General features: G+C 48.1%; 1 protein-coding gene across 3 annotated transcripts in view; it reads left to right on the top strand.

Annotated features, from left to right (window-relative positions):
• The window catches only part of NCSTN (nicastrin), a 44513-nt gene that overhangs the window by 13331 nt on the left and 18383 nt on the right, over positions 1-12799 (top strand). For 2 of the 3 annotated variants that reach the window (XM_044991706.1, XM_044991705.1), the window contains exons 9-17: positions 392-496; positions 725-802; positions 1733-1902; positions 3947-4049; positions 4277-4372; positions 5088-5175; positions 5305-5459; positions 6351-6563; positions 9092-12477. In XM_044991706.1, coding sequence (XP_044847641.1) covers positions 392-496; positions 725-802; positions 1733-1902; positions 3947-4049; positions 4277-4372; positions 5088-5175; positions 5305-5459; positions 6351-6563; positions 9092-9214 — 1131 coding nt within the window. In that variant the 3' untranslated portion in view covers positions 9215-12477. Of the gene's footprint in view, positions 1-391; positions 497-724; positions 803-1732; positions 1903-3946; positions 4050-4276; positions 4373-5087; positions 5176-5304; positions 5460-6350; positions 6564-9091; positions 12478-12799 lie in introns of those variants that run through there. The other variant, XM_044991707.1, reaches the window with a different exon arrangement.

Below are 12799 nucleotides of genomic sequence, written 5' to 3'. Positions count from 1 at the left end.
TCACACACGGTACAGAGGCGGAGTTTGTGCTGCTTTCTGCCGCTGCTGGATCACCGTGTCCTGCAGTCCTCACCTAGAAACAGGGATGGGGATGGAGATTTCCTCGGGTTTGGTGGAATTCATTAGCCAATCTCTGGAGATTGCTATAGGCCCATCCCTGCCATCAGGGCCTGTATCCCTGACTCATAAAGAGACAGCAAAGAGCCTTTTTATTTGGAGGAGGGAGGTTTAGAATGCCGCCAAATGGCAGAATTTTCAGAAAGACATGAGGGGAGGAGTTAATTCCAGATTCTCTCTTCTTCTTCACGTCCCCCTCTCAAACGCTGTTTAGGATTGAGCTCATTAACTATCCAAATGCCTGTGGTTCATGCATGAACTTGTTCCGTCACAGGAGACCTTTGATTACATTGGCAGCTCGCGAATGGTATATGACATGAAAATGGACAAGTTTCCCATCCGGCTGGACAACATTCATTCCTTCCTGGAGCTGAGTCAGGTGGGGGACAAGTTTTGTGCCTGTCTTTTGGTGACAGTTGGGCTTTCCCCAGCCAGCCCTCGTTTCTCCCCTTTGATCTCTTTGTGCCCACCCATGTGGTGGTCACTCTAGCTCCCACGGTCTGTCCTGTCTCTCTCGAGGGAGTTTTTGGCGATTTCCCTCTGCACCAAGCATTTTAAAATCCAGATGGGTCAGCAGCGTGTTGACAAGCGGCTTGTTCTCTCGCAGGTGGCTTTACGGAACTCCTCTGTTCTATGGGTGCACACAGACCCTGTCTCTCGGAGGAATGAATCTATTCAACCACAGGTAATGAAACTCCCTTCTGCACAGAGGACAATCTGAGTCCCTGGGCCTGCTCTGTGTTTCCAGCTGCATGGAGATGCCTAGATGTGGTGTACAAGCAAGGGAAAGGGAAAGCCGCTTACACCCTGCAGGGGAAAATCCCAGAGCACAGCTCCATCAGCACAGAGAGGCTTCTCTGCAGTTGCATCTATCCACTGACAGCGGGCCCCATTGCTGGGCACAGGGCCAGATCCTCGACCCACTGTGGTTTGAGGAGGGCATGGCACTGGCATAGGCATGTCTGACTCCTTCCATTGATTTTGCTGACCACCTAATGACCTGTTGCTAGTGTCAGAGGTGGGGGGAGGGTGGAGGGGGTCTCTTAGTTCTGAGTCACTCTCCATAGCCTCTTTAATGTCCTAGATGTTTAACAGCAGCTTTCATCCCAGAGGAACCCACCTGGCCTTGCTAACTTTTCTGACCCCAATATGCAACCATCTCGGGTGGAATGAGCAGCACAACAAAGCTACACAGTAGCTCATGGCATAGTGAAAAATTCTGTGTCCAGCTGATACCATGAGGGAATTTAAGGAAACAATGAAATTTCACAATGTGGTCAAATCATAGGGCCACTGCCTTGACTAGCAGAAAGTGCCATGAGAGCTTTAACAATCCCAAGAGGTCAGGACCTCGCGCCATCTCTCTACTTAGACTCATCCTCGTGTAGCTCTGTGCTCCCCAGCATCACTGACTCAGCAAGAAGAACCCTCTGCTGAAGTACTGCTGGTGCATGATGGTCTCCCCTCCAAGTACTACCCTGCCCTGACCCTGCTTAGCATGAGATCTGACATGATCCCAGCCCAAAGCGGTTCAGCTCCAGGCCATTCGTGTGACCAAACGCTGAGCGTGATGGAAGCAGTAGAGCATTCCTAACTCCTCTCTCTCCCTTTTCAGGTTAAAACCCTGGTGGAAGCTCTGATCAACAGCAGCATGGGTGCGAATGTGACTCTACAGGAGGTCGATCAGTCTCAGCCTCTCCCGCCTTCTTCCTTCCAGCGCTTTCTGAGGGCCAAGAGCATCCCTGGGGTGGTCCTGGCTGACCATCGCACTTCCTTCCAGAACAGGTATGGGGAGCAATGCGATCTCCACTGTGTCTGTAAGGGGGTGTGTGGAGAGCAGGTGGTTTCACCTGGAATGTGACTGTCTTCCTGTCTGGTGTTTAAACTCTAGTAGGAAAATAAAATCTCTGTGTTGCTTAACAGCCGGGCGGGCTGCTAGCCCCAGCAGCTACCCCCACATCACAGCACTCATGTGCCAAAACCTGGACCAGGTACAAGGGGAAACCTCAGGCCGGTTTGCTCTTTAGCTTCTGTGCTGAAACTGACCAGAAGGGGGTCGCTGTGATGAGGACACCTGTTTGCTAGGAACTGGACTTGGTCTCTCCCTCCCTCAGTTCAAAGTGGCCCCAAACAGCTGGGACTTTGGATCCCAAGACAGTGCTGAACCTGACATAGTGAGCTAGAGGAGAGGCAGTTTGAGACACAGATTAGGGCAGAAATTCTCCAGTGTCTAGAAACCAGAGAATTGTAGACAACGTGGTTTGACTTTCAGAATCCTTGGGCCCCAGGTCTTATGATGGTAGCCAAAGTGACTTACCCAGAATGGCAGAGCCGGGATTCCTAGCCCAGTCCAGTGGATGCAGCCTGGCACACTCCTTTGTAACGTAAGGATTCCCAGGATGCATTGCATTTTCTAATAGAAACCCAAGCACCTGACACCCTCTGCAGTCCATGGTAAAGAACCCAGGTGTGTGCACTCTCACCTCAGCCAGCATCTGGCCCCATGTGGCTGGAGCCTCTGTCTCCAGTGTGTGGGGTTGTGGGCGCTATCAAAGCTTAGCAAACGCCTGCAAAACTGTTTCCAGGAGGTGCCCAGCTCGGAAGGGGACATAAACTCCATTTCCAGTGGTAGCCAGCAGAGGGCAGCTCAGCCTCCCAGAACATCCCACCTTGGGGGTGCGCTGCCTATCATCCAAGCAGTGTGGTGGACGGAGGACAGAGGGGAGCGGGGGGAGCAGCCATGTGCCATGTAATTGAACAGGCGCAACATAATTATCCTGACAAGCGAAAAAAATCCAGTTTTGTACAGAAAACGTTCCCCGCAGCTGGCTGGAAGCCAGAGGTGAGCAAATGGCAGCTGAGCATGCCTGAGCCTCATCTGCTCTTCCAGAAGCTGCTGTTTTTTTAATATATCTTTCTATTTGCGGTGGCAGGGGCCCCAGGCAGTGGAAGAGGCTCTTCCATTTACCCCACCTGACCCCCTCGTGGCATGTTCCATGAGCATCCTCTCCCAGGGGCATTGGAGAATGGAGGGATGGCAGTGGGGAGGGAATTGCTTGTGGCTCTTGTCCATCCCGTAACTCCAGGTTGCCTCTCTCCCCTCATACCCACCCCCGTCTCTGATCTGTCACGCCGTCTCTGCAGACAGCCAGGGAGAGCAGCCGCCTTCCAAACGCCGCAGCAGCACAGCTCTGGGAGCGCTGCAGAATTTTGGAGAGGAGGGTAGTGCTTCTCGTCCTTCCAACTCTTCTTCACTCTTGGGAAATTGCTTTCAGTGTTCCCATCCAACCTGGAAGCACAGACCATTGTGCTGGGCTTTTCGCCCAGTCCTCGATTCAACTGTGCGCTGCTGCTGCAGATGTCTTGATGCGACACTGTCACAAAGTTAACTTGGAATCTCTTGGACCTTTTAGTGCCGGAGAGTCAATAGGGCCGGTTGGAGAATGGAACTAGGAATCGATACTTCTAGGTTCTGTTCCCACCTTCACCGCTGACTTGTGGCCTCATGTATTATTTCCCTGCTCTGTGCCTCAGTTTCTCCATCCACGTAACGGCTGGGGTAACGCCTACCCAACTAAGGTTTAATCACTGCTCGTCAGTTGTGTTGAGATCCTCAGATGGGAGAAGTGGTGCAAGGCCCAGAGATAATTATAAAGCCTCATTAAATGGTTTAAGGAGTGTTGTGGGAGGCCAGCGCTCTGGCAAAGCTGCGACTTCACTCCCTGGGGACCACTCCCAATGTCTGCTTCAGGCATGGACTGAATTGAATTCCATGCCCTGTGATTTCTTTCCGCCCCCTTCCCCAATCCTGTTTCTCTTCCTCTTTCAGATATTACCAGAGCATGTATGACACAGCAGAGAACATCCTGATGAAATATCCTGAGGGGCTTAGCCCCGAGGAGACCCTGGACTATGTCACTGACACAGCTAAGGTTTCTGCAAAACATTGTCTCTGTCCATTGCTTGCGGGGGGGGAGAATCTGGGTGATGGGGTCTCTTCCCATTACTGGGGTGCTTTCGACTGGGCTGGTGGCATTAGGCGCTTAGATATGAATGTGCTATAAATGCTTTGATGGATGTGTGGGGACTGGCTGGCTCTCCTTCCCTGTTGTACTGGGCCTGCCTGTCTTGATTAACACAGAGCCCTCTTTCCTTGCAGTCCCTGGCAGAAGTAGCCACAGTGGTCGCCCGTGCTCTCTACCAGCTTGCAGGGGGAACCGGCAACACCTCTGCTATTCAAGCGGATCCAAGAACGGTACGAGCAGATGGGATCCAGTCCCTGGCATCCATGCTGAGCTCTCACGTATTTCCCTTCTGTCTCTGTTTATGTGTGTTTACACAGCATGCTGGCCTGTCTGTCTCCCTGGGTGCCTGCCTCCCTCTCCCTTTCTCCACCATAGCTGAATGACTAACACTTTACCCTTCTCTCGTGCCTCCCATCAGATCCCAGTGTCTTAGATATTAAGCTACACAAGCCCCCAACAAAACAGAGCAATATTTATTCTTGTTTTGTAGCATTGGGGGTGGGTGGAATGGGGGGGAACTGATGCACAGATGGGTCATGCAAGCAGGAGGTGGCAAAACTGGGGACGGAACCCCGGACTCTCAACTCCCAACCCTTCACTTCAGGTACTAGATCATCTGCCCTCCCAGAACTGCAAATGGAACCCAAGTATCCTGACTCCCAGCCTTGTGCTTCAGCCATTAGATCCCCCTCAGTCCCCCCTCAGTTTTCTCTTCTCCAAACTAAACAAACCGTGTTTTCAGCCTTCCTTCATAGGTGATGTTTTCTAGACCTTTTATCATTTTTGTTGTTTTCCTCTGGACTTCCTCTAATTTGTCCACATCTTTTCCAAAGTGTGGTGCCCAGAATGGGGGACAGTACTCCAGCTGGAGCCTTAGGCAGATGTACTTCCTGGTTCGTCTTGTAAAGTTGAATGTGGATGAACCCATTTCCATCTCACTTTCAGGTCTCCAGAATGCTCTACGGGTTTCTGATTAAAACTAACAACTCCTGGTTCCAGTCCATCATTAAACAGGACCTGAAAGGACTCTTGGGTAAGCATGGTCTGGGGAAGAATTCAGAGCTACCTTGATATGTCACCTGGGAACTTTCTAAAGTTCTGTGGTAGCCTCTTTGGCATCTGGCTTTCTCCCTGCCAATCCTGTTTTCTCTGACTCTCCCAGGTGATGAACTTCCCCAGCACTACATTGCGGTTACCACACTGGTGAACACCACCCAGCTAGTGCAATACGTTCTGGCCAATCTCACAGGCACGGTTGTCAATTTCACCAAGGAGGAGTGCCTGAACCCTGAAAAAACACCCAACCCCGAGAAGGAAGTAAGTTGCCATCTGAGTAGAATGAGGGTGGGGGATAGGAAAGAAACGCTGGGCTAGTGAACTCCACTGAAGTCCCTGCAATGAATTGGTCTCACTTTCGCCTCTGAGAAGAAAGCTGGATGGAAAAATTTCCTTCTGTCTTGAACAAGACATGGGAGAGATGAGGAAAGTCCTCCTCCATCATAGAGGCATCCCAGCTGCATCCTAGTGCCCGAGGCAGGAGACGCTTCAGAAGGGAGTGCTCTTTTAAAGTGAGTACAGCTGGGATGGCAACTTGGTTCACAGATGCATCAGTCTGAGGGCGCTTTGAGTGTCCAATGTCCTGCCCGTGAATGATGCCATTCTGACATACCCTGGAATTGAGTCCGATCCCAACACCGGCAGCACATACAGCACAGGCATTGGCAGTGCAAGCATCCACCACCAATGGGCCTCTACCCAGTCCTGGTGTCAGGGTCCTTCATTCTTTGGCCAGTTAATCTCTCTAGCTTCTACAGAGACTCATAAAAATGAGCCTTGGCCACTCCTGGGTATCAAAGATCCCATGATGCCTTTGGTAAGAGATGAGGCGTTAGCCCTGAGATCCTGGATAAACTCCAGCTTGTGAATTACGTTCTGCTGACATAAATTCCCCTGCAGTTTCAGCTGGACACAGGACTGTCACTCGCAGTCCTCAGCTGTTGTACACTGTTATGTGTAATTAAACAGAACACACGCTCCACCTCAGAGAGAGATGCTTTTCAGCAATGGGTGAAGCGAACCTCATACAGTCTGTACAATCAGTAAAGCCTATTATGATCCCGGAGAGCAAGTGAGGTTCCAGGAATAAAGGTTCTGATGGTTCTTTGCTAGTGCCCTGTTGGGTCTCACTCCCCAGCATTCTCTTTGCAGATGTACGTTTATACGTGGGCGCAGGGTTCCAGGGACCCAAACTCAACATCGCGAGTTCCCTTCTGCGTCCAGTCAACTGTCCATCTAACCAAGGCTGCCTCTCCTGCCTTCGAGCTGAAGCAGTGGGGCTCCACAGAATACTCCACGTGGACAGAGAGCCGCTGGAAGGATATCCGCGCCCGCATATTTCTCGTAGCCAGCAAGGAGCTAGAGGTGAGTTGGTGTGTTTCTAAACACTCGAAGAAGATGTTGAGAACAGATTTTAATGTCTCCCAGCAAGCTTTGAAACACATGCTGTGACCAGGTTTTATGACACCTTGTGCTATCCTATCAGATCTCACCAGCTAAACAGGATTGGGCTTGGTGAACTCTTAGGAGACCCTCTACAGAAATCCTGGGTGTTGCAGAAAGTGGCATCAGTGATGCAATAGATGCTTTTCCCCCCAAGTCATTTCTGAACCAATAGCCTAATATGGTGAGAGGGGTTTTGACCATTTTTGGTGACTAAAGAACTTGGGACGCTTTGCAAGATTGAAGGCTTTAACTGTAGTCTTCTGCGAAATTCCAACAAGGATAATTCCATTCAGTTCCCCAAAGTTACCCTTAGTAGTTTAGCTAGGCACTGTGTTAGCCTTCAGTTTCTCCCCTAAACAGCTGCATAATGATGCTTCATGCTCTTAAAGTGCTCTGAGCTCCCTCCCAACTCAAACTGAAGGTGTGTCCTATATTCTGTGTGTTGGATTATGCATGTAAAATGCTTTGGGATCCTCTGGGCTGACAGGGCCCTGTATAAATTTAAGAATATTCTGTACATTAACCATTGTCTTGCCAAAACGTGTATAATCAGGGCTCTGATTGCTCAGAGGTTTTGCCCTTGTGGAATTGTGCTGCATGAGCACGTCTTCCTTTTAGAAACAAACGTTCTAGCCCTTATGGTGAAGGAAAAAGCCTTCCAAACATGAAGCAAGTGTGAATGAAGTGCCCTCGCTTGGATCTGTAGCTAGCCTTGGGGGACTGGCCGGGGGGAGCTGAGACATCCTAGTGGGATGTTAACTTTGAATCCTAATAGTAACAATTTAAATGTCACCATTAACTCCACCTTAATTACATGTGATCATATAAGTAAAGGTTGTATCATGCGTGAGCAAAAAGAAGGAAGCGCCAGAATTCAGCCTGTCTTTCAATTGCTTGATTTTGCAACCTTAATGTGTTTGGTGGATTTCTGAAATGGAAGATATTTTGATTTTGCGCAGTACGATAGCCAGCCATGGCTCAGGTGCCTTTATAAGAAAATCCAGGGATCAAATACAAATCAATACATTATCAGATGGTTCATTTAAAAGCAGAGAAGCACAACTTGTCTGTTTCTTTTACAGGATTGATCCAGGTTTTTAGTAAGGTCAACAAAATTCTTTCAGCACCCTTCCAATGGCTACATTGATGTTTAGCTACCAGCCAAATAAGGGTTAATTTTGAGGGGGCTTTTGAACTGTGGGCCTGCTTTGGAGCTCTCTGGTTGGCTGTTAGTGATGTCATACCCCTGTCTCTAAACCCTGTGAATGTACATGACTCTCATTGTCATGTGTGTCACCCAGGGGCTGGGCATGCATGTCAGGGCAGTTGCTGGGCTGCTTGGGTTGTTACTCACTCAGCGGGTGGTTACTCGGTCTGTGTTGTGCCTCTTAACTCCACCCCAGGCAAGTGTAACTCCCTGCCTGCCCTGTCTCAGCCCTTAAATATCCAGCACAAGCCATGCAGAGCTAGTGCGTCGCTAGCGAGCTGGATTCTCAGTTACACGAAGGCTCTTTTATGACCCTGTGACAGTATAAAGGTGCCTCGGTTTAAAGGAGAATCAGGCGCAGTGACTCTGGCTTTGCCACTGGTAGGTGTTTGTATAGGAAGAGCAGCCCATTATGGGACCTTAGGAATGGATAAGGAGCTCTGCAAGGGCAAAGGATTCATGCTCAGTTGTGTGTATTTAGCCATTTAAATAAAGAACTAATAAACTGAGCAGTTAATTTCTCTGCTTTCTTAAAAAGGCATCAAATAAGAAAGGAGATGAAAAAAGTGTATAAATAACAAATAGTAAAGATAAGATGGACAGGGAGCTTCTGCTTTTCCTGTCTGATGGTACAAGAATAAAGGGACATTCAATAAAATGAAAATACATCAGATTCAGAATCAGTAAATGATTTTTTTCCCCACACAACACTTAACCTGTGGAACTCTCTGCCACTGGATGTAGTTGAGGCCAAGATTCAAAGGGGGATTGGATGTGTCTGAGGATAAAATAGTTAATGCAAATACACATTGTGGAAGAGCTATTAAAACCTCATGCTTGGAGCTTAAACCAATCTCTAGCTTTTCTTCTAATTCCTAATAGTTAATGTGGGGAGCAGTTTATCCTCCATCTACCTAATGCAAGGTCTGTTCTTCCTTTCGCTGAAGCATAATGCTGGCCACTGTCAGAGTCAGGGTAGAAAAAGCTGGATGGAACATGGATCTGGTCCAGTCTCGCAATTCCTTTGGTTCTCTGGTTTTAGACACTAAGCTCCTTGGGTGGAGACCCAGTCTTTACCACCTAGCACAGTGGAGTCCGGATCCTTGATTGAGGCCCCTAGGAGTCACCACAATACAATACTGAGTCTCTGCTGAGATGCTTCAGCATCCAGGAGCCTTTACAAAGTGAGTCCGTCATTCTGTCTTTGTAACCGCACCGTTACATGTTTCCTTTCTTGTAGATAATCACACTGGTCGTGGGCATCGCCATTCTGATCCTCTCTCTCCTCGCAACCTACTTCATCAATGCCAAAGCGCATGTGCTTTTCAGCAGCTCCGGGGACGGTGGGGCCGTGGCTTATTGAGTGCTTCCCGCGGGTTCAGGTACCCAGCACTTGGATTACAACTGTTCTGACTAAAACTGCGTGGCTGACACTGGAATGTCTCTGCCTTGATAGGGACACAGGTGGATCACGCCATGATTTCCAAGGGTGAGCCCAAGAAACTGAACCCAGAAACAGAAGAAACTCCCCCAAAAAGCTGTGTTGACCAAGTCCTAAAGAGATCATGTTGCTTTAAAGTTTCCAAGGGTCTTGAATCTTTGTCCTCCCTTTTGGACAACTCTGAAGAGGGTCAGTACTGGATGCTACCAGCACCCAACTACCATGGATGTGTTTCCAGACTGGGGGTGGGTGTGAAGCACATGAAGGAGAGGCCTCTCTGGGACATACATGGATGGCAGATTTCTTTGCTCTCCCTAGTTGTACCTCTTTTATCTGGATTAGCTGAAGAATTGTCTGACAGCTGCTGTGAATCTATGTAAATTACAGTGCGGACAAGGGAAGGTGTGTTGAACAAATAATTAGATGTCAGATCTCCTCCTTTTTTAAATAGTGCAATATTTGGGAGGCAGCCAGGTTGTACATATATAAATAGCTTGGCTTAATTAAAAAAAAAAATCACTACTTAAAAACTAATCCTTTGCTCCCACTGCCTTTCTCCGGCGCTGCTTCTTATAGGACCAAGGAACTCTGGGGAATGTAGTCCACTGGATGTTGCCATGTCTGTTGCTCTTGGGAGAAATGGAACTTGTCAGATATTTACTTTCCTCACAACAAAGCTTTTCTCTCCTTTTATAATAGGCCGAAGGAGGAGAGAGCTATGTCCGGAGATTGGGCTGGGAGTTGTTACCCTTGTCTCTATAGAATGTCAGCCTTTCGGGGGCTGGGATTGTCTGCTACTCTGTTTATACGGCACCTAACACAATGGGCCCCATCTTGATTAGCCCCTAGGGACTATCACAAAATAAAACATGATTAATAACTAGCACTGACCTCAGCACTTTGCAGGATTGATTGCAACGTTTATTGATAGCAACTAAGGCTGATTGGGTAGGAGAAGCAGCCTCTCCAATGGCCCTGGATTAACTTTTTGCATCAGAAATTCCTCCCATCCTTCAGTATCCTTGATTTAAGGATGTTGATATCCCAAGTGAACAGCTCAGATTTGTGTAAAGGAACAAATCAAAGAAAGTGGAGCTGGTCAGTTCCAACCCAAACATCATCATCAGCCTCCTGAAGGGTTAGTTATTCCATCTGTTCTCCAGTTGAGTCTTGGATTTCCACTGCTTCCCTTGGGGAAACTGCTCCACTCACTAATACGTCTTGCTATCAGGACACCGTTCCTGAGACTCCAAGATGGACTGTTCCTTTGCTCACTTTCTTCTCGTTGCTCCTAGTCATGATGGAGAAAAGCTTCACGTCTCAGTTTAGGCTGAAAAACTACCCTTGCATGGTAACTGATTTTGACACCCTCCACCTACCTAACTTCTAACCCACCCCAACTCTGTCAGAACTAAAGCAATCTGCCTGGAATTGCCATCGATAGAGTATTTCTGCAAGTGAAGCTGTTGGGTGATAGGGGAACTCAAAGATATGCGCTCACAAACAGTTTCCTAAAAGAGGGGATTACATTGTTCAGTATATGATGCTTGCTCTCCTCTATAAAATGCTGTAAGGTTTATGGATGAATGGTTCTACTTAAGGCCAGGATAGAATTATTGTTACATTCAATCAAAAATCATGTTGCTATCATCAGGGCTTCAGCCATATTTTTAAATGGTTGGGTTTTTTCTTCTACATGCAGATTTAATGCTCATGCTGTTTTCAGAAGGCTGCTTGACTGATTTTTTTTCCTCTCCCTCCCCCCCTCAGTATTTATTCCTCTATGAAGAGAGAAATAAACCTTCTCCCTGTTCTCCACTCCAAGCTTTTTGTTCTGAAGCCGATCGCTGGCGAGGCTAACAAACAGCTGCCTCTGTTGTCTGTGCCTACGCCACTCCATAGACGGCCAATAGGTCTCCCTGTGGACAGTGCAATAAGCAACCCTCCTATCACGGGCTGACAAAGGGAAAGGAGAAGCAAGGGGCCAGGCTGGAAAGCAGAGCAGCGAAGACAAATTTTCCACGCTGCTGCCAGTGCTGGAAAACACCAAAAGTCACTTGACTGACAGCCCAAAATTTGCTCTGGGTTTGGGATTTTTTTAGTCTCTCAAAAACCCTGGTTGCCAGCAGCCTCGCCTAATCAAAAGGGTGAAAGCAAGGAAGTAGTCCTCTGAATGTTTCCCTGTCCTGCTGTAGGCAGCGAATCACTCGGTTCACCCTTGTGCCTCTCTTCTTTTTAAGAGAAACAGGATTGAGGAGTCAGGACTTCTGGGAGGGGAGTGAGATCTAATGCGTGATAGGACATGAGGCAGCAGCCCCAAGTTTCTGTTCCCTGGGTGAATCACTTCCCCTGTGCCTCAGTTTCCTGATCTGCAAGCAGGAAGGATGTTGTCCTGTTGCATAGGAGCATAGTGAGGCTTGATTCATTTCCATTTATAAACTGCTTTGAGATCCTGGCAGGAACTGTACGAAAGAAGGCAACGTATTTGTGATTAAAATGTAGCTAGCACTGGTGAAAGGTGCTGGTTTGCCAGTTGTGACCAATGCAATCCTATTTTTACCCATGACCAACACGGAGCAAACCCTCGCCACTCACAGTCGTGGTGTGGAAAGGGGGATGAAGTTTCCATGGCTTATCCAGTCCTTTGGCCTCACCCCTGACATGCAAACCCAGGGCTTCATGCCAGTTGAGGGTTTTGGGATACAAATACTCATCTTACTGGGAGCAGACGGAACTGCTATCATGCAGCTACCCAATGGCTTTCAGCTGTTATGTGCTCAGTGTGGATTCATAGCCGTGACCTAGCAATGGAAAAGCTCATTCTCCTATTCCCAAGCCATCCCCTCCCTGCATTCATTTAGATTTCAGATGTCTCTAGAGGAGGCCGAGTCCTCACTTTGAAACTGCCCAGCTCAGTCCCCCTTCGTTCCCCTGGCTGATGTGCTAGCTGCTTTTATCAATCACAGTAGCTGCTCTGTTGTCAGGCCTGCAGCTTGGTCGGGGCTCTGGCTTCTGTCACCAGCTTCCACTGCCCATCCTGCTTTAGCTGCAGCAGTCCTCAGCTGCAGGGATGGAAAAGTTTATAACTCCCCTGATACACTTTCTCCATCATTCTGGCGATTATACACATTAATTAGAGCGTTCCTAATGCTAATAAGCAGTGGTGAATAAATGCCTTCCCGGTACCTGACCGCCATGCTTATTCTGTACATGGATGTAGAAAATAATTTGATTTTTTTTTTGCCATCGACTTTGATTTCCTCTTAGCCTTTGCAGTAAACGTAAAAGCATTGACGTTAGAGGTGATTCATTTGTAGTCAGAGGTAAAAATCTTCTTGTGCCTCATGCTGGAGAAAATAATGCAGAAATCCCAAAGAAAAACGAGTCAGCACTTCTGTTTCTCATGCACTTCTACAGAGTCTTTCATTTAGAGATGTCCCAGTGCCTAGATGATACCTACTTAGCAGCAGTAGACTTCAAAGCTCTTTACAAAGGAAATAAGCATCA

The sequence above is a fragment of the Mauremys mutica genome, chromosome 17 (assembly GCF_020497125.1).
Source record: "Mauremys mutica isolate MM-2020 ecotype Southern chromosome 17, ASM2049712v1, whole genome shotgun sequence".
NCBI lineage: Eukaryota > Metazoa > Chordata > Testudines > Geoemydidae > Mauremys > Mauremys mutica.
Note: the sequence above shows the minus strand (reverse complement) of the source record. Positions and strands in the feature narration are given on the sequence as shown.